Source organism: Felis catus, chromosome E2 (assembly GCF_018350175.1).
Source record: "Felis catus isolate Fca126 chromosome E2, F.catus_Fca126_mat1.0, whole genome shotgun sequence".
Taxonomy (NCBI): domain Eukaryota; kingdom Metazoa; phylum Chordata; class Mammalia; order Carnivora; family Felidae; genus Felis; species Felis catus.
Window position 1 is genome coordinate 12592737 of NC_058382.1, and position 22501 is coordinate 12615237.

The following is a 22501-nucleotide window of genomic DNA, read 5'->3' on the forward strand; positions in this document are numbered from 1 at the left end:
CACACAGTTGGGCCCTGAGAGGCAGGTGCTATGTAAAAATTTATTGAGTCACCACAAGCCTTTCCTTCCCCTGTCCAGCATCCCGCTCTCTTTGCTGACATCCTGCATTGGAGAACTTGTGGCTGAGGTGTGGCTGTGGAGAGCTGGCCGGGGAGGGACACTGCCTAGCTGCTCCTCTGCTCCTGTCTCCTGTCTCCTCCCCTGGCCATGACAGAGACCCGTGAGCCAGCTGAGACTGGGGGCTATGCCAGCTTGGAAGAAGACGATGAGGACCTCTCTCCAGGTGAGGCAGCCTTAGAGACGGCGGCGTTACCTTGAATATCATCCTGGTTTGGAATTGGGGCTCCACTGAGAAATCTGGAGGGGGAAGGGCACCTTGTCTTGCTAGGTGTTCTGTTCTGACTGGGACTATGTGCCCTGCTAGTGGAATCCTTGTGGCTGAGACTTCTGGGGGTTGTAGATTGGCTAGGATTGCTCTTCTTATTAGGGGTTCTAGATCGGCTGTGGTCTCTTTCCTTGCTGGGGGTTCTAGATCGGCTATGGTCTCTCTCCTTGCTGGGGGTTCTAGATTGGCTGTGACCTCTCTTGCTAGAGGTTCTAGATAGGCTGTGATCTCTCTCCTCTCTGGATTGGCTGCAGTCTCTTTCTTTTCTGAAGGTTCTGAATTGGCTGTGATCTCTCTCATTTCTAGGGGTTCTGAGTTGGCTGCGCTCTCTTTCACTGCTGGAAGTTCTGGATCGGCTGTGATCTCTTTCTTTGTGGGAGGTTCCAGATGGGCTACCACTTCTCTCCTGGCTGAGTGTTCTCGATCGTCTGTGATCTCTCTCCTGGCTGGGGCTTCTTTCCCTTCTGGGCATTCTATATTGGTTATAGTTTCCCCCCTTGCTGTGGATTCTAGATTGGCTGTGTCTTCTCATCTGACTGGGAGTTCCTTTCCGGGTACGACTTCGTGCTCTACTGTGACTTCTCTTCCAACTGTGACTTCTCACCATACTATGACTTCTTGCCCTTCTGGGCATTCTAGACCAGCTCTCACTTCGGGTCCTGCTGGGGGTGCTAGACGGGCTCTCACTTCGGGTCCTGCTGGGGGTGCTAGACCGGCTCTGACTCTGGGTCCTGCCGAGGGTGCTAGACCGGCTGTGACTCTGGGTCCTGCCGGGGGTGCTAGACCGGTTGTGACCCTGGGTCCTGCTGGGTGCAGTATCCTGGTTGTAACTCTTGAGCCTGCTAGATACTTTGCTTGGGCTGTAACTCCATTCCCTGCCAGGGGTGACCATGTGACTATAACTCTTTACCCTCCTTGATGTTGATGGAGACTGGCTGGAACCTCTCTCCTTGAAGGGAGTTCCAGTGGGGCTGTAACTCTTTGCCCTACTTGGGGTTGTAACCAGCCCAGAACTCTTCCCCATGCCTGAGGCTCCTGGTGGGCTGTAACTCTTCTCTCTGCTCACACTTCTAAGCTGGCTCTTATTTCTTTCTCGGTTGTTGTTTCTAGGCCGGCTGCAACTCTTGCCCCCACTCTGTTTTTTCTGGGAAGTAGGAGTTCTCATCCTGTTGGGCACACTTGGGGTGGCACCATGAGTTCTCATCCTGCTGGTCGTGCTGGCTCTGCTGGGTGACCTCTTGGAGCTGCGGCTTCCCCTTCTTCTGGGAGTTCTGCCCCGGCTGTGTGTGCCCCTCCGCTGGTGGAGTCTTACCCCACTGACCTTGCTGGCCTTGGTGTCGGTGCTGGCCTTGCTGGCCCTGGTGTCGGTGCTGGCCTTCCTCGCCCTGGTGTCGGTGCTGGCCTTGCTGGCCCTGGTGTCGGTGCTGGCCTTGCTGGCCCTGGTGTCGGTGCTGGCCTTCCTCGCCCTGGTGTCGGTGCTGGCCTTCCTCGCCCTGGTGTCGGTGCTGGCCTTGCTGGCCCTGGTGTCGGTGCTGGCCTTGCTGGCCCTGGTGTCGGTGCTGGCCTTCCTCGCCCTGGTGTCGGTGCTGGCCTTCCTCGCCCTGGTGTCGGTGCTGGCCTTCCTCGCCCTGGTGTCGGTGCTGGCTTTGCTGGGTGTTCTTGTCCCATTGCGGGCTCGGGACTTGTTGCTGGACTGTTTAGAAGCAACTGTCTTCGTATTTGCCCACTTGGGAGACCTAGAACTGCTTGGGCTTGTGACCGAGTTAGGGGCTGTTGATGGCTTGGTGGACACTGAAGCACTGTTGGGCTTTGCCGATTTGGTGGTCTTCAAGGAGGCGGGAGGCTTGGGAGGCACGGGGGACATCGAGGGTCCAGTGGATGCCGGAGACGTGCTGGGCTTTGAGGGTCTCGTAGGTGGAGAAGGCATGGTAGGTACAAAAGGGCTTGTGATCCTGAAAGTCACAGTGGACATGAAAGACCGGTAGCCGTGGACAACCACCTGACTGCCTCTCACAGGCCAGCTGCATGAAGTCATAGTGGGCATTGAGGCCCCTGGAGGGTGGGTGGTGTGAAGTCAGTGGTAGGAGGAGAAAGAGGGGTGAAGGCCAGAGGGGTTGCCTCCATGTTTGGCCGCCATTCGGCGAGTATCTTCTGAGGCTGACTGGGGATGCAGCATTGCTGGGGACATGGAGATGGGTCAGACCCAGGTCCTGCCTTCCCGGAGTCTCCAGGTCACTATCCAGGTGGTCAGGATATGTTGGGGTTTGGAGGGGGGGGCAGGGGCAGAAGTTCCCAGACAAGAGACACTAACCACCTGAGGAGGCATGGAGGACCTCACAGAGGAGGTGACGTGTGAGCTGGGACCTTAAAGAGGAGCAGGGGTTTGCTCTTAGAGAAGAAAAGGTCACCAGGTGGGGAAAGAGCAGAGCCAAAGGCCTGGAGCGATGGGGGAGATCAGGGCCTCGGGCCCCCCTTGTTCACTCGACCCGCACGTCCTGGGCTGGGCAGTGTTGGGGACCCCAAGATGAGTCAGACCTGCCCTCAAGGGGTTCCCAGTCTGATGGGGGAGACCTGTTGGGGCCCAGATGGCTACAGCCTCTAGGACAGTCACAAAGGGAGACGCTGGGCCAGCAGGAGCCAGGGTGGAGGGAGCCACCGCCATAGACGACAGAACCTGTTCAGGGTCCTGAAGGATGAGTAGGAGGTCGCCAGGTGGGCAGAGTGGGGAACAGCCTTCCAGGCAGAGGGACAGCAGGACAGAGGCAGAAACGAGAGAGAGCTGCAGGGAGGGACATGAGGCCAACATTTATAACCCATTCTTCTAAGCTGGGTGATGCCGGGGACCCAGCAGTGAGTCAGACCTGGCCTGCCCTCCCTCTGGTCTGGTGGGAAAGGACTTTGTACCGGCACAGCCCTCAGGGCTGGGTGAGGACAGCCAGAGGGCAAAAGAAAGTGACTGGCTGCCTAGGAGACCTGGGACAGTCTCACTGAGGAGGGAGGCTTCCTACGGAGTCCTAAAGAATGATGTGGAAAACCTGGCTGGGCCACTCCCAGCAAGAGGGAACAGCACATGTGAAAAGCCTCAGAAAAGGTTTGACAAATTGAATGAACGCCAGGCACAGAGAAGGTGTCCGGGATGCTCAGGATGCAGCAGTGAACCAAAGTCCCTGCTTTGGGGGACAGGCAGTAAACACATGAGTAGATGTCACCTACAGTAAGTGGAGGAGAAGAACAAAGCGGTTAAGAGCGTAGAGGGAAGGATTGCTGTTTAGACAGTGTGACCAGGGTGAAACTGAGAAGGTGACACTTGAGCAGACCTGGCGAGGGGAGGGAGCAAGCCTTGTCTATCTGTAAAAAAGGTAGCAAAGGCCCTGAGGCAGGTGTGTGCCTGTAGGGTTGAGGAGCCCCGAAGAGCCCAGTGTGGCTGACTCAGTTCTCACAGGACTCTTCTGGGCTGCTGGAGGAACGTGAGGAAGAGGGGCCAGGATGGACACAGGGCAAGGCTGTTGCAGTCCTAGGGGATGCTTTTGGCAGACCGGTGCCGCTGTGGTGGGGACTCCCTCCTCCCAGACCCAGGCTCTGCATGCACTGGTGTCACCCTTTCCTGTATGGCGGCTTCAAATCCTTTTCCTCTTTTAACCTAAACTTGTCCTAGACATGTTCTGCATGCTCATGAAATCACAGCAATATATCTGTACTTGCAAATTTTCAATTTTCAATTTTCAATTTTCAAATTTTCATTCACTCAACTGCACACACACACACACACACACACACATTTATCACACATATCATATATGTATGTGTTTTAATTTGCTTGAATCCTGTTCAGGTGTTTGTCTTCCTAAAATGATCTGGCGTAGGCTACCGCCCGTATTTAGCTTTCCTTGTTAGAGCTGTGTGATTGGAGGCGAGTGAGTCGCCTAACCGCCCTGTAGCTCAGTTTCCCATTTATCACTTAGGGATGACAACAGTACGTCCCTCAAAGGGTTGTTGTAAGGATTCGGTAGGTTAATATAGAAGAACAGGGCTCTTAAAGTAGCAGTGGATGCTGTTACTGGTACTGTTTTTATTACTGTTACTTTGTCCTTCTTAAACCCTGGAGATGCAGTTCTTGCAAGACATTCATCTGCTTAATACACAGACACTGAGTGTCTGCTGTGTGCCAGGCCGTGTTTCATGTGACAGGGATTCTTCCATGGGAAAGAGCAGGGTTGTGTCCTGGCTGTCCCCTCCCTACTGTGGTGAGTCTGAATGGGGCCCCGGGAGGGGCACAGCCCTGTCCTCAGATGCCTCTGACTCTCCCTGTCCATCCCCCTACAGGCCCTGAGCATTCCTCTGACTCTGAATACACTCTCTCAGAGCCAGACTCCGAAGAGGAAGAAGATGAGGAGGAGGAGGAGGAGGAGGCCACTGACGATCCTGAATATGACCCTGGCTACAAGGTGAAGCAACGCCTGGGGGGGGGCCGGGGGGGCCCGTCCCGCCGGGCCCCCCGTGCAGCCCAGCCCCCGGGCCCCCCAGCCCAGCCCTGCCAGCTCTGTGGCCGCTCACCCCTTGGGGAGGCCCCACCAGGCACCCCACCTTGCCGGCTCTGCTGCCCTGCTACAGCCCCCCAGGAAGCTCCAGCCCCTGAAGGCAGGGCCCTCGGGGAGGAAGAGGAGGAGCCGCCTCGGGCTGGGGAGGGTCGACCAGCTGGGAGGGAGGAGGAGGAGGAAGATGAGGAGGAGGAGGGCACCTATCACTGTACGGAGTGTGAGGATTCCTTCGACAACCTCGGGGAGCTGCACGGGCACTTCATGCTGCATGCCCGGGGCGAGGTGTAGGCAGAGCCCCCCACCCAGGGAGCTTGGCTAAAGGGGTGGGGTGGGAGGAGGGGGCTGAGGAAATTGGGGTGGTCGCAATGGTCATGTGGGACGGGGTACCGCCGATCTGTGTCGTCTTAGCAGTAGATGTGTAAGGCCAGAATAAAAGCCAAATTCTGTGTGTGTCAGTCCAGCGTGTTTGGTGTGTGTGCGTGCATGCATGTGTGTAAACGCTTGAGTGTGCGAGGCACGGGGCCTGGGGCATTTATCCCTCCCCCTCCCCCCTCCCCTGGCTCCTCCCTGGGGGAAGCTTAAGATCACTGTTGCCAAGACTATTAACATTTACTAAGGGCTTATGTTCAGGTGGCTTCCGTATATTTAACTCATAGACCCGATGACGTACAACACAACGGTTTTGCACTCATGTAATAGAGTCCAGGGTGGGTGTTTCCAGTAGGTGGGCAACCCTTCTCCATATAGTGATTTGGGGACCCAGGCCATTCCTTAAGCCTGCTGTCGTCCACATGGTCATGGCTGAGTGGCCGTGGCCTGGGTCCTGCCGGTGGAAGAGGAAGGTGAGCCTGGAGAGGTACACGTGATCTCGGACAGGCCCCCTGCCTGCAAGTAGCACAGCCTGCTCCTAGTTACGTTCCTTTGCTGAGAAATTCGTCACATGACCACAGCTCCCTGCAAGGGAGTCTGGGAAAGGCAGGTCTAGCCAGTGCCCAGAAAGCAGAAAACGGTTTGTGGAGGACAGTCGATGTTCTCTGCCACTGCCTGAGAACCTTTACAAAGAGGACTTTAATTATAATCAGAGCTGTGCTTCCCGGGTGCCAAGTGCCAGTCCAAGAGCTTTATATATATTGACTCATAGAAGTTGTGTATCTAGGAACTTACAAAAATAGAAGCTTAATTATAATTACAGCTGCCATTTCCCCAGCACTTCCAGAGTGCTGCATTTTATTTGCATGAGATCATCAGGTCCTTAGAATAACTCTGTGAGGAAGGGATTGTGATCCATTAATTCATTTAAGCAGTATCTTCTGGGTCCCTGCTGTATGCCGAGCATTGGGAATTTAGCAGTGAGTGACCTAAAATCCTTGTGCTCCTGGAGCTTACATGGGGCCGAGGCGGGGGGCGGGGGGGTGCAGTGGGCAGGGGCCACTGGTAGAGACAGATAGTAATCAAGCTGGAGGGAATGCTGGGTGGTGGTAGATGCCATGGAGAAGAATAAAGCAGAGAAGGGAGAACACTTCCGGAAGGCGGTTGCCATTTTAAATAGTATAGCCCTCCCCGAGGAGGTGACAGAGACCAGAGAGAGCGAGGGGGCTGTGCACTTGGGTGGGAGGAGGCAGGAGCCTGCCACCTGTCAGGGCAGAGCTGGAAGGATGAGGGCAGAGGGGAGCAGAGGGCCAGCTCCTTACAGCTCTGTTGAAACCTTGGCTCTCGCTCTGAGAAGGGATGTGCTAATTCATAGAAGTTTGGCACCAAAGCTCCTTTGAAAATAGAAGCCTAATTATAATGATAGCTGCCATTTATTGAGCATTTACTGTGTGCCAAGCCCCGTTCTAAGGCGCTTTACGTGTGTTAACTCATAGAAGCTTGGCAACTAAGAACCTTCAAGAATAGAACCTGAATGACCATAATGGCCATCATTAAATCAGCACTCACGGTGGACCAGGCCCTGTAAGCGCTTTGTATGGACAATCGCATCGGATCCTTATGAGGTAGGGGCTGTTTTATTTCTTCATTCATTTAACAATGACGTATTGAATACCTTCCAGACGCAGGCGCTATTCTGGGAGCTGAGAGTAGAGCAGTAAACATGATGAACAAGAATCCCTGCCTTTGTGGAGGTTCTATTATAGAGAAGACAGAGACTTAGATATTTAAGTAAAATATATAAAAAGTATAGAACGTTAGAAAGTAGTAAGTGCTGTGGAGAGAAACAGAGTGGGTGGGGAGGCTTGTGTGTGTGTGTGCGGCAGTTCCAAAGAGGGTGGTCGTGGAGGCTTCAGGGAAAGGGGGACTTCAGGCAGAGGTGGGGAGTAGGGAAGAGTGGGGCCCCTGCACTGTCTACAGGAGCAGTGAGTGCAAAGGCTCTGAAGTGGGGCCCTACTTGGGATGTTGGCGGAAGAACACTTAGGGCATGAGACCCGTTGCTGAGGAAGGCAGGGGAAGACTAGGGGAAGGACAAGGTCAGGGAGAGGCAGAGGGCCGGGCCCTGTCGGCTGTTCTACCAGTTTGGGCTCTGCGTCCCATGTCTGAGTCCTCGTCGTAGCCCTTAGAGGCACAGGGGCTATTATCGTGACCATTTCACAGCTGCTCCAGCTAGGGCACAGGGAACTTGACTTAGCTGCTACAGGTCGGTCACACGGCTAATAAGCAGAACGCAGCTGTGATTCCAGACAACTGGATGCGGTGCGTACCTTCTTAACCAGGAAGCCACATACCAGCAATGGCAGCCTGGCTCTCCACAGCCACCGTCTGACTGGCCAGGAGCGTGTTTGGTCTCCATAGAGTTGCTGGGGTCTTCTAATCATGTGGGTTACCAACATTTAAAACTGGGCAGATTTCACCTCAAAAGGGAGGTTTTTTGGCTTCCCTTGAAAATCGTGAGATCTCGATCGCTGAGCCCACAATCCCAAGGAGCAGTAGCTTTCTGGAGCTGAGGAAGGCTTACCTCCTGCTAATGGGCGTTCCCTCCCACGTGCCCATTCCTCAGCATGTGGCATCTGGACCCCTCACACCTTGCCTGCTTCACTGCTTATGGTACCCTGCTTGGCCACAAAGAGCGTTTGCATCCTGATGCCTGTTACAGGATCTCATACCAAAGCATCTGTCAAAGCCCACACTTTTCATCCTAGAAGCTCAGAATCTGGGAACCTGACATTTATCCACTCTTTGAATTGAGACTTTCATAACCATCACAGCTTAACATCAATGAATCTCAGAATCGTCAAGGCAGAAATTCACAGCTCGTTAAAACACCACGGATGGATTTTAGTTCTTGGAGCAGCATGCTTAAGCCCTCTTCTGCCCTGAGACAGGGCTTTGTTTGTTTGTTTTTTAAACCAGACTTTATTTTTTTAATGCAGTTTTAGGTTCATAGCAAAATTGAGGGAAAGATAGAGACATTTCCTGTGTACTTCCTCGCCCCCACACACTCATACCTTCCCCTGGCATCCACATTCCCCACCACAGTGGTCCGTTTGTTACAACTGATGAGCCTATATTGACACAGCATAATCACTCAATGTGCATAGTTTACACTGGGAGTCACTCTTGGTGTTTGTTGCACCTTCTGTGGGTTTGGACAAAGCGTAATGACCTGAGTTCATCATTATAATATCATAGACTGTTTTCACTATCCTAAAATTCCTCTTGTGTTCATCCCCCGACACAATCCTTGGAAACCAATGATTTTTTTTTTTTTTTTTTTTTTTTACTTTCTCCATAGTATTGCCTTTTCCAGATTGTCATATAGTTGGAATCATAAGACAGGGCTTTCTAAGCATAGATGTAGAGAATTACCTGTTCATCAGAAAAAATTCCTAAGGATATGAGAGGACTAGGAATCAAGAGACATAGTCTGCTGCCAGGGTCGGTGGGGCGGTGGGGTCATTCAGTTCCCCAGGGCCTGGTTGAGCTATGGAAACCAAGCTAGGAATTCCAAAGAGAGGATTGAACACAGGGGATTGGGTGTGCAGCTGGTTGAAGGCTGAAAGCATGAATGTGGACAGTTGAGGCCCCCAAGATACTCGTGTCTGCACAAAGCTCCCACCTCTAGGACTGGGCACAGAAAGAGAAGGGACATTACCAGAACCCAACAGGAGTTTGGAGGGACAGGCCATGTGCGGCTGTACCTACACCACAAGAGAGGCACGGTACCTTGTGCTGAGGGTGTAGAAATGCACTGGAGCCTGAGCCGCTGCTGTTAGAGGGGTTCCAGCAGCCCAAAGTGAGGGGAGTTCCTTCCCCCTCTTTCTGTCTACCTTCTTCCCAGACCTCTCTTGGGCAGAACTTGAGGAAGCCAGCTCTGGAGGGAATCTGGGAAATACAGTTGCAGAAAGCCCAGCATTACAGAGCATCATCGGGAGGGCTGCAGGCCGAGAGACTCTAGTGGGCACAGTCGAGCATTTTTTTTTTTTTCCAACGTTTATTTATTTTTGGGACAGAAAGAGACAGAGCATGAACGGGGGAGGGGCAGAGAGCGAGGGAGACACAGAATCAGAAACAGGCTCCAGGCTCTGAGCCATCAGCCCAGAGCCCGACACGGGGCTCGAACTCCCGGACCGCGAGATCGTGACCTGGCTGAAGTCGGACGCTTAACCGACTGCGCCACCCAGGCGCCCCCAGTCGAGCATTTTTTTTGAGCCTCTGCAGTGAACATTGTCCTAGGTACTGGGGAAGTGAGGAAGACACACCGCCTGCCCTCAGGAGTTTGGATTCCAGAGTATGGACACAGATAATGACATGCACAAGCGGGATAGTCCCAGGTGTTGAAGGGTGCTAGGAAGAAATAAAGCCAGGGTGAGGTTCAATGGTGCTACTTTGGCCAGACAGGTCAAGGAGGACCTGTCTGAGGAGGTGGCATGTGTAGAGTCCTGAATGATGTAGAGACAGCCTTGTAAAGTTCTGGGTTAGAGCACTCCAGGCAGAGGGAACAGCAAGTGCAAAGGCCCTGAGGCAGAAGCCAGCCTGTCATGTGTGGCTGGAGTGTAGCAAAGGTAGAGCAGAGAGGGAGTTGAGACTGCTTAGCGGGTGGGGGCCCCATCATTGTTGGATTTTCTGGGCCTGGGTAAGGTGTCTCTGGATGTTATTTATGGAATCTCTTTGGAGGATTTTTTTTTTTTTAAGTTTTTTTTTTTCAACGTTTATTTATTTTTGGGACAGAGAGAGACAGAGCATGAACGGGGGAGGGGCAGAGAGAGAGGGAGACACAGAATCGGAAACAGGCTCCAGGCTCTGAGCCATCAGCCCAGAGCCTGACGCGGGGCTCGAACTCACGGACCGCGAGATCGTGACCTGGCTGAAGTCGGACGCTCAACCGACTGCGCCACCCAGGCGCCCCTCTTTGGAGGATTTTAAATGAGGAGGTATATGAATTGACTTACACAGGGGGTGGTCTGTAGTCCACTGGAGGGGGCAGCAGTGGTGGCAGGTGCAGGGGGAGCAGTTAGGAGAGCAGCTGCAGGAAAGGCCGGTCAGACTCGGGAATCTAGTAGTATACAGTTGACCAATCTGACGGTAGTGGTGTAGGTGGGGGCCGTAGGAGTCACACTGGCCTGTTTTAAGGTTTTGAGACTCCTATTTGTCACCATCCAAGTGATTGTCTCATGGTTGGGGGGGCGTCTGGGGTTTGAGCTGAAGATAAAGATTTGGAAGTCACCAGTGATGCTATTTAAAGTCCTGGGAATCTATGACATCTGGAGAGTGGAGAGAACAGGAAGAACACAGGCAGGGCGGCTGTCTGTCTCAGGGGAGCATGTGTGATTAGAGGCTTAGGTTTGGACATCTGGTTTGGAAACTTCTGGGCTGTCACCAGGTGCAGAGGAAATATTTGGCTTTGGTGAAGCCGACATTTTTGGGAAAAGTGATGGCCAACTGACTCCAACCCAGTTTCCCCACAAGTCACCCCAGCAAAGAGATCCAGGCTAGCTAGCCCTGCACGAATCTTGTACAAACAAATACACACACACACACATACACACACACACACACACACACACAGAGCCCCCTACTAGAGGTAGTATTTCCCAGGGTGGGAATCCCGGTTTCCAGGCTCAGAGTAGATTGTATGTCTTATCACTTAGACAAGAGGTCAGCAAGCTTTTATTATAAAGGGCCAGATGGCCCTTTACTATTTTAGGCTTTGTGGGCCATACGGCCTCTGTTGCCACGACTCAGATCTGCTGTTCTATGCTGCAAACAGCCTGTAAGTTACGCTGCCTGTGACGGAGACCAAAAATAATGGTGACTTCAACAAGATAGAGGTTTATTTCTCTCTTCCATGGTAGTATGGAAGTGGATCTTCTAGCGCTAGGATGAGGACTCCGTTCTGTGGAGTCAACAAGCTTCTGCTGTCTTGTTGCTCTACCATGGTCCTAGGTGGTTGGGTGCCATGTCCACACTCCGGGCGGAAAGGTACAGGAAAGGCGTGTCCCTCTCTGAAGCTTGAGCACTCTACCCAGGAAAGAACCTGGGTCACAGGGCCACACCCAGCTGCAAGGGACTTTGGGAAATTGTGTTTGTAGCTACCACGTACGTAGCTAAAAATTGGGGGACAGCTATCAGTCTCTACCGTGTCCCCCACTGTGGGTTTTAAAAACATCCATCAGTTCGAATAGGATCTATAATTATTGCATGCAGGGCACCGGCCATTGACTCTAAGGGCAGGGCAGGTCACCCAAAGTCCTGACCACATTCAGCAGTGCCCTGGAGGGACACTCCACAGGGTTAGGCCTTTCAAGAGCTGAAAATAGGATCTTAATGGGAACTCTCCCAATGTTGGCCAAATACAACAGGAAACAGAAGGTATCTCTGTTTGATTCCAAACCAGATTCCCTGCAGGGCCAGGCCAGCTCTGACCTGAGCTCCCCCCTCCCTGTGCCCTTATATTTTCTGGGAATATCTGCTCAAAGGCCAGAGTTCCTTGTTTAGATATTTCAATACAGACCTTTTCTGTTTTTAGATACTATTTGTTATTTTATTCATGTCATCTCACCTACACCCAGAAAAAAATACTCTAAGACCAGAATGGTACATAAAATTACTTAAGTGGGCAATAAATTATCAGGGTGTGTGTGTGTGTGTGTGTGTGTGCACCCGAATCCACCCAATACCATGGCTCCTCTGTGAGTGGGAAAGACTGATGGGGGGTGGAGTGGGAGGAGATAAGAACTTGATTGCAACCCCTACATGACTCAGAATACAGCTCCCAACTTGGCTGCCCCATCCCCAAAGGCCCACGTTGCTGCACATCTGGGATCCTTCCAGTGACATTACAGTCCCACAACACCCCGCCTTCCCCTCCCCCATTCAGGCACAAATCTGGGGGAACTTGTTCCTACGGCCCATGGCATCCATCTGGGAAGAATTAAAGGTGATTACACAATCTGTAGCTAGTTGTGATTTCAAACTATTTAATTGGGAATGAGGGAGATACAACAATTTTCCCTTTTGCTTGCTTTTTTTTTTTAAACAAAAGATTTCACTATTGTCTAATTTCACTGTATCCCTGAAGGCCTTTGTGTCCTCCAAAGACTGAAGCTCTAGATGAGAATCTTCTGGGTCCTATTTATCAGAAGTCCTTTGCCTGTCCCGGGAGGGAAGCAAATCCTTCCAAGGCCCCCATCCTATACCAGAGGTGGGTTTCAGCAGCCACAGAACCCCCGCTGCCATAGGGAGGGCTTAACCTTCACTCAGAGCTCCCCCCGAGCATGCCGGATGTAGTGTTGATGCAGCCCAGCCTCCTGGGCAAAGTCCTGACCACACTCAGTGCAGGCGAAGGGGCCAGGAGGGGTGCGGGTCTCATGCGCCTGGCGGTGCCGCCTCAGAGAAGCTGCCTGCCCAAAGGTCTTGCCACAGTCAGGACAGGGGAAGGTAGGCGGGGCAGCGGCGGGTGCAGCTGGCACGGAGGGCCTGGTGGCTGGACCGTGGCCACGCTGATGGGCGATCAGGGCCTTGGAGGAGGGGAAGGAGCGGGCACAGGTGAAGCAGATGAAGAGAGCCCCCTGCAGCTTCTGGGCCACGAAGTCCGCTGGGTGCTCCCGCTTCATGTGACGCTCCTGGAACTTGGAATCGGCGAAGGTGATGAGGCAGCGGGTGCACTGCGGGGCCCCCAGGTGGCCTGAGGGACGTGGGGAGAGGTCGGGGGAAGCCAGCAAGAGTCACCAGGACCTCTCCCAAGCCCCAGAGTCATGCCAACAATTCACATTCAGTGCTTACCACGTGCCAGGCTCTATGCCAGGGCTGGACAGTGGTCCAGACAAACTATTGCTGGGCCTGTTTTATGGATGAGCAGACTGAGGCTCAAAAAGGTGAGGCAACCTGCCTACAGTCATGAGGCTAGGTATGAAATGAACCCATGGAGTCAGAACTGGAACCCCGGGGGTCTGCCCTTCCAACAGAGCTGTGAGCACAGCCCCTGGAGCGAAACTGCCTGGAATCGAATCCCGGGTCTACCTCTTCCTAGACAAATACAATAGTTTCCTCATCTGGAAAATGGGGTAATGACCCTATCAGAATCTACCTCACTGGGTGGTCGGGAGGAGTAAATGAGTTACTTTATATAAAGTGCTTAGAACAGTGCTACACAGTGGTTTGCAGTTACTGGTGCTGAGAAAGGGAAGAGCAGCCGGGGCCTTCGTACCTCCCTCCCAGAGAAGATTTAAGATTGCCAACCTATCTTTTGCCTCTGCTTACTGGCAACATCCAACCCACCGCAAAACCCTTCCTTGAACCCTTCCCCAAATCACCTACCACAAAGCCCCAATCCTAGGATAAGTCCTAACTCTTACTGAGAAGCCTTCACAGTGCCCCAGGGTGCGTGTGCTTCCTTAGCGCTATTAGCAATAAACCAACTTGTTCAACTGTAGGCGTGTTCCTGGTGGTCTTTGGCTGGAGGGCCTTGACAGGGTGGCGGGCTCATTGTTACAGATAATCTCTTTGCCTCAATTCCCTCACCGGAAAGTAATACTTAACCAAGTTCAAAGGGTCTGTCCGGAGGACTGAGATTATGACGGTTTAACTCCTAGAACACGCCTAGCATGTAATAAGCATTCAGCAGAAGCTGTTGCCACCATTCTGTCGAACTGGCTACCTTGGTTAACATCAAACCTTCCCTTTCTCTGCCGCTAATCCCCATAACAACAGCCGAGTCACCGGAGTAGCCGCAGCCTCTTGTGACAGACTGGGAAACCCAGGCCCAAGTCACACTGAAAGTCTGGGGGCCAGTTGGGACTGGAACCTTGGGCTTCCTCTCAGTCTCTGCCCTTTCCCAGTCACATCTCCCACCCCAAGCCCCTCTGGATGCTACTCTGTCCCTCTGAACGGTGGCCCCTTGAAGCTAACATGGACAGATCAGAGTGGGTACATCTGAGCAGAATAAGAGTAAGGGTGGAGTGTGGCGGTTCCCGGTAGGGCAGCTCAGAAACCATTTGTTACAGCCCCTCCCCAGCAGGCAAGTCCTTGTAACGCCTTGGACATTGAGATGCTACGCAAATCCTTTTAGGAGCCTCAGCCCCTGCACCCCACCCTCCTCTGGCCAGCAGCACTCACACACGTCGCCTCCTGGACTGCGGGGACTCCTCTCCTTGGACGAATCCTGCTGCTCCATGGTCTCTTCAGGATGCGGGTCCTCCATAGTGGCTGGGATCCCTCTGGTCAAGAGTAGCACGCATGACAACAGTAAATCAAGTGAAGTCGCTCATCTGTCTACAGCGTTAAAGGGCCGCTAATCCTATGACCTTTGACGGGCTCTCTTGCCCCCGTAAGACACCATCTTCTTGAACTGTAACCTAATGGAGCTCTGCCCTAGAGAAGTTTCAACCCTCCCAAAAGATTCGACTCCCTAGGTTTGTGACACCCCTTAGAGCCTTCTCACCTGTGTGCGACCTATGACCTACATCAAACTAATTCCCTGAACTCAGGGCACGGAACCCTGGATCTTTGACACCAGCCTCGCCCCCGTCCCCCACGTGTCTTGAGGCAGGTAGTGGCATCCAGGCTTTAGCTCGCCTCTTCCCCGGAGGCATCTTTCTCTGACATCCTGTAACTCTCCTTCCACCCTGAGCCCCCGCCGCCCACGCGCGCCTTCAACCGCGGCGTCCCGCTGCCCCCGAGCACTGCCCTCGGGTCCCTCCTCCCGAGGCGGGTAGCCCAGGCCTCCGCTTTTCTCCAGGCAGCAGAGGGCTGCCTTTCGTTGCGCCGGTCCGTCGCTCGTCACAGCGCCGCCACCCGGAGGGAAGCGGGGTAGGGCCCACCGAGGCTCAAGGTCCCAGTGGCTTCCATGCCCTTTCGCCTGAGGAGCCTCTCCAAGCCGAGATGCCGGATGCCATCCGGCAGTGATGCAGTCGCGCCAACCGGGTCCTCAGAGTAACGGGAGGGGTCCTTCTCTGCACTGGAGTGCGTTATGATGACGTGACATGACACCCTTGCCGTACAGACCTCAGCTTCTGGCGCACGTGTGGCTAGGTGCTCATGGAGCGCAGGCGCTCTGGTTCCCTCATTGTTCGAGCCCCGCGGGCTGCAGGAGCTGAGGAGCGGGCGTACGTCTGTTGCTTTGCGCAGGCGCCGCGAAGGGCCGTATCCCCGAGGTCGCGCTTCCAAGACACACCCCCTCCTTAAAGGACTGACGTCAGGTAAGAGCCCCTGGAACGTGTCTGGACGTTCCCAAATCCGGGCGCTCTCACCTCTTCGGCCTCCGTCCGCCGGACCCTAGGGGCGGGGCTTCTCAGCGGCTGATCAGCCGCCGCCAGCTGTGCTCTCGGGTGTGCCGGCTTTTTGCCCGGTTAGTGATTTGGAAAGGAGGAGCGGGGGATAAAAACATCTTTGTGTCTGAGGGAGGAGGGGCTGGAGGCCGGATCTTTGGAACAGAAAGATAAAATGTATCCAGAAAAAGGGCGGACAAGACGCCCAGATCTCTGGGGAAAAGATAGGGGCCTGGGCGCCGGATTTCTCCCTGGGAGTGACACCCAAGAATGGAGGGGGACAGGGTGAAGGACTGAAGTCTGACACCAGAGTGGGATGACTGGGAAAGGAAAAAGCTGGGTACTCCCTGACCCGTGTCCGCCCCACCCTTTTGCTTTCCAGTTATGCCACCGCCGCGGGGCGACGTGACCGCCTTGTTCCTGGGGCCTCCGGGCTCTGGAAAGTCCGCTCTGATTGCAGCGCTGTGCGACAGAAATGTGGAGACGATAGAGATCCCCGAGGGACGGCCGTACTCAGGGATCCCCAGCCTGCGAGCGGCGGGCCCCGGCCTCTTCCTGGGCGAGCTGAGCTGCCCACCCGCAGCGCCGGGGCCCTGGGCGGCGGAGGCCAATGTGCTGGTACTGGTCCTGCCCGACCCCGAGGGGAATGGGGAGCCCTTGGCCCCAGCGCTGGGAGAGGCGGCGCGGGCCGCCCTGGCCCGTGGGACCCCGCTGTTGGCTGTGCGGAACCTCCGTCCTGGGGATTCACAAAATGAAGACCAGGCCCGGGATCAGACAGCGGCCCTGCTGAACAGCGCGGGGCTGGGGACCGCGGCTCTCTTCGTGCTGCCGGCGGACTGCGGCAGCCGAGATGACTGTAAGGAATTGGAGCGCCTGCGGGTGGCGCTGCAGAGCCAGGCGGAGGTGTTGCAGAGGTAAGCGAGGAGTTTCCCGGTGGGTTGGAGACCGGGTCCTTTAGACCCAGAAGATCCGCGAGATCCCACCCCCAGCGAGTTTGGGGCAGGCCTTGATCGGATAGCTGCGGGAGGGCCAGTTCTCTCGTCCAGGTCCCGCCCCTCATTGCAGGTTTTGCGGTCACCGAGGCTCGACCCCAAGCCAGTGCTGAGTGCTGGACCCTTTCCTGTCTTCTAGGCCCCGCCCCATCCAAGGGTCAGCTAGAGGTTCAGACCTGTTCTCCAGGTTCAGCCTCCTGTGAGCGTTCTGAGGTCACAAGCCCTGCCCCAGTGAGAATTTTTGGAGAGGAACTGACACCCAAATAGCAACGCCCCGCCCACCCCCGCCCCGGGCAAAAGTTTGAAGGAGGGCTCATTCAGCACACAAGCTTGCGATCCCCGCGAAAATTTTACCCGAGGGTTCACTCTTTCCAGCACTCCTCATCCTCCACACCATCAGCTTGGTCGTCAAGCTATACCAGTCCACACCTTCAGTGAGCCTTGTTATTTCTGGGTTAGCTCTCCCACTTCCTTTCAATAACCCCATCTTGTTTCTGTGCCCACTTGCTGCCTACCTCCTGATTTTTTTCCCCCCACCCCCTGGCCACCACCTATTTCATAGTCAAACTGAGGCTCGGTCCTCATTTTTTTTTTTTTTACCTTAGCCACATCTCCTTGATGAGCACTAGTAGGTGAGGCTTTCCCCGTCATTGGCTGTTACTCCCCTCCTTACACCTAGTCTCAGCAAAGAGTGCCCTGGTGACCTTGCTCCTGTCGACAAGTGCTCCGCTTTCCTTTAGTCCACAATACAGTTGCAGGTCTGTCTTGGCCCGAGCTCGACCTTCTGTGAGTTTTGCTTGGCCTTTCTTAATCCTGCAGATCCCTTGGAAAAGGCCCCCTTGCCCCGCCCCCAGCCTCAAGACTGAATCCAGGGGATGATTTAGCAGGTTCCCCTTTTTAGGCTCTTTTGGAAACCTGATCTCAACCAACCCGCCCCATCCCTGCTTTAAGCCCTGGTTTCTTTGTGCTGTACCATCAGTCTGGCCCCTCCCTTTCCTGCTCCCTCTTCTTTCAGAGATTATTCGGGGAAAACTCCACCCCTCGTCATCGTAGCCTAGTCCTGTCCCCAGAACTCAGCTCTCTTGCGCTTAGATCCTCTTCTGCCCTTTATCCTCTGTCTTCCTGTCCCCTCAGGCTCCTGCCACCGGCTCAGGATGGCTTCGAGGTCCTGGGTGCAGCAGAGCTGGAGGCTGTGCGGGAGGCCTTTGAGACCGGTGGCCTGGAGGCGGCACTGTCGTGGGTTCGCGCTGGCCTAGAGCGGCTGGGCAGCGCGCGGCTGGACCTGGCCGTGGCCGGCACGGCTAATGTGAGTCTTGTGCTGAACACGCTCCTCGGGTTGGATCCCGGCGATCCAGATGCGGAGCCTGTTTTCATGCCCGCGGGGCCCACACCCTACCCGGCCCCGGAGCGTCCCAATGTGGTGCTCTGGAATGTGCCTCTGGGCTCCGCGGGCATTGCTGCCGCCCCCCATCCCACCCACTACGACGCCCTCATCCTCGTCACCCCGGGAGCGCCCACTGAGAAGGACTGGGCTCAGGTTCGGCCCTTGGTGCTGCCAGATGCACCGCTGGTCTGCGTGCGAACAGACGGCGAGGGCGAGGATCCAGAGTGTCCCGAGGAAGAGGGAAAGGCAGAGAAGCCCAGCAGCGAGAGCTTAGAGAACGCTGGCGGAGGGGAGCTGAAGAATGCACGCGGTGAGGGAAGGGAGAAACGTGGCGCTGGATTGCAGAAAGGTAGCGGGGAAGGTTCAGAGAAAGCAGGCAGCGGGGAAGGTTCAGAGAAAGCAGGCAGCGAGAGTTTGCCACGTGTTGGCGGCGGCGCGAAGAAATCGGGCAGTGGGGACTCGGAGCGTGCGGCCGCACTGAGTCCCGAGGATGAGACGTGGGAGGTGCTGGAGGAGGCACCGCCACCTGTGTTCCCCCTGCGGCCCGGCGGACTCCCCGGGCTCTGCGAGTGGCTGCGGCGCGCGCTGCCGCCCGCCCAGGCGGGGGCGCTGCTGCTGGCGCTGCCGCCCGCGTCTCCCCACGGGGCCCGGATGAAGGCCGCGGCGCTGCGGGCCGGGGCGTGGCGTCCGGCCCTGCTGGCTAGCCTGGCGGCGGCGGCGGCGCCCATACCGGGGCTAGGCTGGGCGTGCGACGTGGCGCTTCTGCGGGGTCAGCTGGCGGAGTGGCGGCGGGCGCTGGGGCTCGAACCCGCGGCGCTGGCTCGACGCGAGCGCGCGCTAGGCCTGGCCCCTGGGGAGCTGGCGGAGCGGACGCGCTTCCCGGGCCCGGTGACGCGCGCCGAAGTGGAGGCCAGGCTGGGCGCGTGGGCCGGCGAGGGCACCGCCGGGGGCGCGGCGCTGGGCGCGCTCTCCTTCCTGTGGCCCGCGGGCGGGGCGGCGGCCACCGGCGGCCTGGGTTACCGCGCGGCGCACGGCGTCCTGCTGCAGGCCCTCAACGAGATGCAGGCCGATGCCGAGGCGGTGCTGGCACCCCATGTGCCCGCGCAGTGAGGGGTGGGATGAGGGCCGGGGCTTCCGGGCTCCCAGCGTCCCAGCTGCTTGGCCCCGCCAGGAGCTGAGGACTCCCAAGTCCCGGCTAGAGGGAGGGGGGTTAGGGGTACAGGCTCTGGCCTGGGATGTCTCGGCCACTGGGGTAAGGGAGCTGGGGGGGGCCACCGCTCAGAGTCCCAGATGCTTGAAGGGGATGGGGGCTCTGACTACTGATTGGGATGTGTGGCTTGTAGTCACCCGAATTCCTGGGTCCTGAAGGGGAATAGAGTCTGGGGGACAGAGCCCTTGGTTTCCCTGGAGACCACAGGGCATGACACCAGACTGTGGCCTGAAGGAAACTGAGGGGCCGGCCTCCTAGAAGGGGTTATATCGTGGTCTTCAAGGGAAAGGAAACCGGGTCTGTTGGTCATCTAGCCCCCAGGGGAGAGAAGAGGTGAAAGCCTGGTCTCTACCCCAATAGAGATTCCAGTATGGAGGATGGGGTCCGGGTACCCCCGGGAGCTGGAATCTTTGGATCCTCTAGGCTTCCTGGAGGAAACGGGTCTGCATCCAGCCTCCCAGCTCCTCAAGAGGCAGTGGTGTGGAATCTTCATTGGGGGTCTCACACTCCTGGCTCCCAAGAGGGCGGTAGACCTTGGTTTCTAATTCCTTGGTGGTGGGAGGTCTCCATCTACAGAGGGGAACAGGGCCGGGGCGGGGGAGGGGGGGGTGTGCGAAAGAGCTGGAGAACAGCTCTTGGGGAATAGATACCTAGTATTTGTTGTTCTAGGGGCCTGGCGACCCAGATTCCTTTCCCAGCTGTTGTGGGGAGGATGGTCCCACAAAAATGAAGAGGGGGAGGCAGGAGGTCCGGGCATGGTGGGGCCTGCGGGTAGCCAGAGACCGGGAATGAGGCCTTCTGGGTGTGGAAGGGCAGAGACCTCAGACGTCTCTCCCACAAATCCCTTAGGGATTTGGATCCCAGCAATTGCCTTTCTCTGTGTGAGTTTGACTGGGAAGGGGATATGACTGCCCCCATTTTATAGGTGTGGAGTGATTCAGGGGGTCTTTGGGGAGTCTCTAACTTTGTCCCTCTCTCCTCTAGCGGTTTCTATCTCTTTTTGGTCTTGATTTCTTCTGTCACTAAACCTAACTCTTTCTGGCCTTGGTATTTTGTACTCCTGCCTTTTTGGGCTAAAGCAGCCATAGTGCTGCACTAACCCAGACACTTCTGTGTTGGCTACCTCAGGTGTCCCCAAGAGGTTCTGCCTTCTGGAGTACACAGAGTGCCGCAGAGAGCAAGAGGCCCACAGAACAGCTAGGTCGTGTTCCAGACCGCGGGAGTGCGCCGTGAGTGAAGCAAAGGCAGAAACCACAGTGCCTGGCTATGTTCTAGACTGCCAACCATGGGTAGAAAAGATGCCACAGGTCACAATTCTTCACTGTCAAAAAACAGAAGGGGGGGACCTGAGAGTCCTTTCAATAGAATCTCTTTTATGAGAACGGGAGAGAACAGAGCCCAGGGAGAGCAGACTCTAGGCCCAACAGCACACAGGAAGGTCCTATGTGGTCTGGCCCCTGCCTATTCGAACTCCCTGCCCCTCCCCCACCTCCCAACCAGCGTGATCTTCCTTGCAGTGCCTGGGTGGGCCACATTGGGTCCTACTCCAGGACCTTTGCATTTGCTGTTCTTTCTGCCTAGAATGCTCTGCCCCCAGATCTTCCCATGACTGGTTCTTTTTTGTCTAGCGAGTCTCAGCTCAGATGTCCCCTCAGAGAGGCCTTCCCTGACCACTGTAACTGAAGTAGCCCACACTCCCCCATTACTCATCTCGGCCAGTTGATATTTCCCTTGTAGCAATTATTACTGTAACAAAATTACCTTATTTATTTATTTATTTATTTACCTATTTAATGGCTATTATCCTCTTGCCTGTCCTGTTCTCTTCTGTAACCCCAGCACCTAGAAGAGTGCTTGACACACAGCAGGTGCTTGTAAATATTTATTTTAATTCATTAATCCACGGCAGACCTGGGTGTAGATTGTCAGCCTCTTGCCACAGGACAGGGACAATGCACCGGGTGGGGAGAAAGAGAAAGAAGCATCTGATGGGAGAGAAAGCTCCTGTCTGAGATCAGGGGACCTGGAATGCAGGCCCGGCTTTGCCACTGTCGCTCTGGGTGACTTGGACCGGTGCTTTATTTTCCCATCTGTGAAATGAAAGGGCCTGACGAGAACCATAAATACTTCCAAGATCTTATCTCCTTTGACGGCGGGAGACAAGGGTGACCACTCCGAGGGGTAGACACTTGGGAGATGGTATCCCCATGTCCAGCTTGAACCCCTCCCGGTGACACAGTTTATCCCATCAACGTTGAGATGGCCGTGGGGCGCCTGGCTGGCTCAGTCAGTTGAGCGTCCGACTCTTGATTTCGGCTCGGGTCATGATCTCATGGTTCGTGAGTTCAGCCCCCGCATCAGGCTCTGCACTGATAGCGGGAGCCCGTGTGGGATTCTCTCTCTCTGCCCCTCTCCTGCTCACGCTGTCTGTCTCAAAAAGAAACATTAAAAAAAAAAAAGTTGATGGCCTGGCCGAGATGAGATACTGAATGGCTTCCGGTCTGTAATCTCCAATACCACACTGTCTCTCAGTCTCACGTGCCAGCCGTGGGAACGCAGGAGAGGAAAGCAGTGCTGTCCAATAGAAACAGTGTGAGCCACATCGATCATTTGAAATTGTCTGGCAGCCACATTAGAAAGGTGAAAGGAGGGATGCCTGAGTGGCTTAGTGGGTTAAGTATCTGACTTCAGCTCAGGTCATGATCTCCCAGTTTGTGAGTTCAAGCCCCCCATGGGGCTCTGTGCTGACAGCTCAGAGCCTGGAGCCTGCTTCGGATTCTGGGTCTCTCTCTCTCTCTCTCTCTCTCTCTCTCTCAAAAATAAATGTTAAAAAAATTTAAAAAAAAAAAAAAAGAAGGTAAAAGGAGACAGGGTCAAACTACTGAGAATATGTTTTACTTAACCCAGTATATCCAAAATATGATTTCAACATGTAGTCCATATAGAAAAGAAAGACACATTTTACATCCTTTTATGCTGCCTTTGAAATCTGGTATTTTACACTTCCAGCACATCTCGTTCAGAAACTTTCATCAGAAATAGTTCTGTTTAGCTTTCCTAAAATGTGTTGTTGGAGAAATGGATCCACGTCCCCAAGTTGTCCCACTGATATTGAACGGTCTTCCAGCAACGGAGACGTGTATCAATTTTTAATGAAAAGTAAATGAAATCTAAAACTCCCTTTCTCAGTGCCACGAACCCCGTTTCCAGTGTTCAGTAGCCACATGACCTGGAACACTTGCATTATCCCAGGAAATCCCATTAGCATGGCTCCAGGGTCAGACAGCCCTGC

The 22501-nt window shown here is 54.9% G+C and overlaps 4 protein-coding genes across 8 annotated transcripts; 2 read left to right on the forward strand and 2 right to left on the reverse strand.

The window, feature by feature from the left end:
* Nucleotides 1–26: 26 nt before the first annotated feature.
* Nucleotides 27–2435, reverse strand: SRRM5 (serine/arginine repetitive matrix 5). The gene has a single exon (XM_045046856.1). It carries the CDS (start codon nucleotides 2427–2429, stop codon nucleotides 243–245), a length of 2187 nt encoding a protein of 728 aa, XP_044902791.1. The 5' UTR covers nucleotides 2430–2435; the 3' UTR covers nucleotides 27–242.
* ZNF428 (zinc finger protein 428) lies at nucleotides 144–5378 on the forward strand. 2 transcript variants are annotated; one of them, XM_045046859.1, is made up of 3 exons: nucleotides 2481–2616; nucleotides 4530–4629; nucleotides 4709–5378. In XM_045046859.1, the coding sequence occupies exons 1-3, from the start codon at nucleotides 2572–2574 to the stop codon at nucleotides 5209–5211; spliced, it is 648 nt and encodes a 215-aa protein (XP_044902794.1). In that variant the 5' UTR covers nucleotides 2481–2571; the 3' UTR covers nucleotides 5212–5378. The 2 variants fall into 2 exon arrangements, with proteins under 2 accessions (XP_023101056.1, XP_044902794.1); XM_023245288.2 differs by lacking the exons at nucleotides 2481–2616; nucleotides 4530–4629 and adding an exon at nucleotides 144–283.
* Nucleotides 4703–20534, forward strand: IRGQ (immunity related GTPase Q). Of its 3 annotated transcripts, XM_023246180.2 has the most exons (4): nucleotides 4703–4830; nucleotides 6789–6917; nucleotides 16006–16537; nucleotides 17750–20534. In XM_023246180.2, exons 3-4 carry the CDS (start codon nucleotides 16008–16010, stop codon nucleotides 19107–19109), a joined length of 1890 nt encoding a protein of 629 aa, XP_023101948.2. In that variant the 5' UTR covers nucleotides 4703–4830; nucleotides 6789–6917; nucleotides 16006–16007; the 3' UTR covers nucleotides 19110–20534. The 3 variants fall into 3 exon arrangements, with proteins under 3 accessions (XP_023101948.2, XP_023101947.2, XP_023101946.2); XM_023246179.2 differs by lacking the exons at nucleotides 4703–4830; nucleotides 6789–6917 and adding an exon at nucleotides 15424–15554; XM_023246178.2 differs by lacking the exons at nucleotides 4703–4830; nucleotides 6789–6917 and adding an exon at nucleotides 15561–15703.
* On the reverse strand, nucleotides 12316–15253 carry ZNF576 (zinc finger protein 576). Of its 2 annotated transcripts, none has more exons than XM_019819448.3 (3): nucleotides 15043–15253; nucleotides 14473–14573; nucleotides 12316–13042 (listed from the first exon to the last, which is right to left on the reverse strand). In XM_019819448.3, exons 2-3 carry the CDS (start codon nucleotides 14555–14557, stop codon nucleotides 12615–12617), a joined length of 513 nt encoding a protein of 170 aa, XP_019675007.1. In that variant the 5' UTR covers nucleotides 14558–14573; nucleotides 15043–15253; the 3' UTR covers nucleotides 12316–12614. The 2 variants fall into 2 exon arrangements, with proteins under 2 accessions (XP_019675007.1, XP_006941244.1); XM_006941182.5 differs by lacking the exon at nucleotides 15043–15253 and adding an exon at nucleotides 14798–14993.
* Nucleotides 20535–22501: the final 1967 nt, after the last annotated feature.

Bases quoted from the DNA above. Each gene is read 5' to 3' on its own strand.
- IRGQ (XM_023246180.2), top strand. From the start codon at position 16,008: ATGCCACCGCCGCGGGGCGACGTGACCGCCTTGTTCCTGGGGCCTCCG. The intron at 16,538-17,749 runs GTAAGCGAGGAG...CTGTCCCCTCAG, and splicing joins CAGGCGGAGGTGTTGCAGAG to GCTCCTGCCACCGGCTCAGG.
- ZNF576 (XM_019819448.3), bottom strand. From the start codon at position 14,557: ATGGAGGACCCGCATCCTGAAGAGACCATGGAGCAGCAGGATTCGTCC. The intron at 13,043-14,472 runs GTGAGTGCTGCT...CACGTCCCTCAG, and splicing joins CAGTCCAGGAGGCGACGTGT to GCCACCTGGGGGCCCCGCAG.
- SRRM5 (XM_045046856.1), bottom strand. From the start codon at position 2,429: ATGCCCACTATGACTTCATGCAGCTGGCCTGTGAGAGGCAGTCAGGTG.
- ZNF428 (XM_045046859.1), top strand. From the start codon at position 2,572: ATGGAGATGGGTCAGACCCAGGTCCTGCCTTCCCGGAGTCTCCAG. The intron at 2,617-4,529 runs GTCACTATCCAG...CTTAATACACAG, and splicing joins TGCCTTCCCGGAGTCTCCAG to ACACTGAGTGTCTGCTGTGT. The intron at 4,630-4,708 runs GTGAGTCTGAAT...ATCCCCCTACAG, and splicing joins GCTGTCCCCTCCCTACTGTG to GCCCTGAGCATTCCTCTGAC.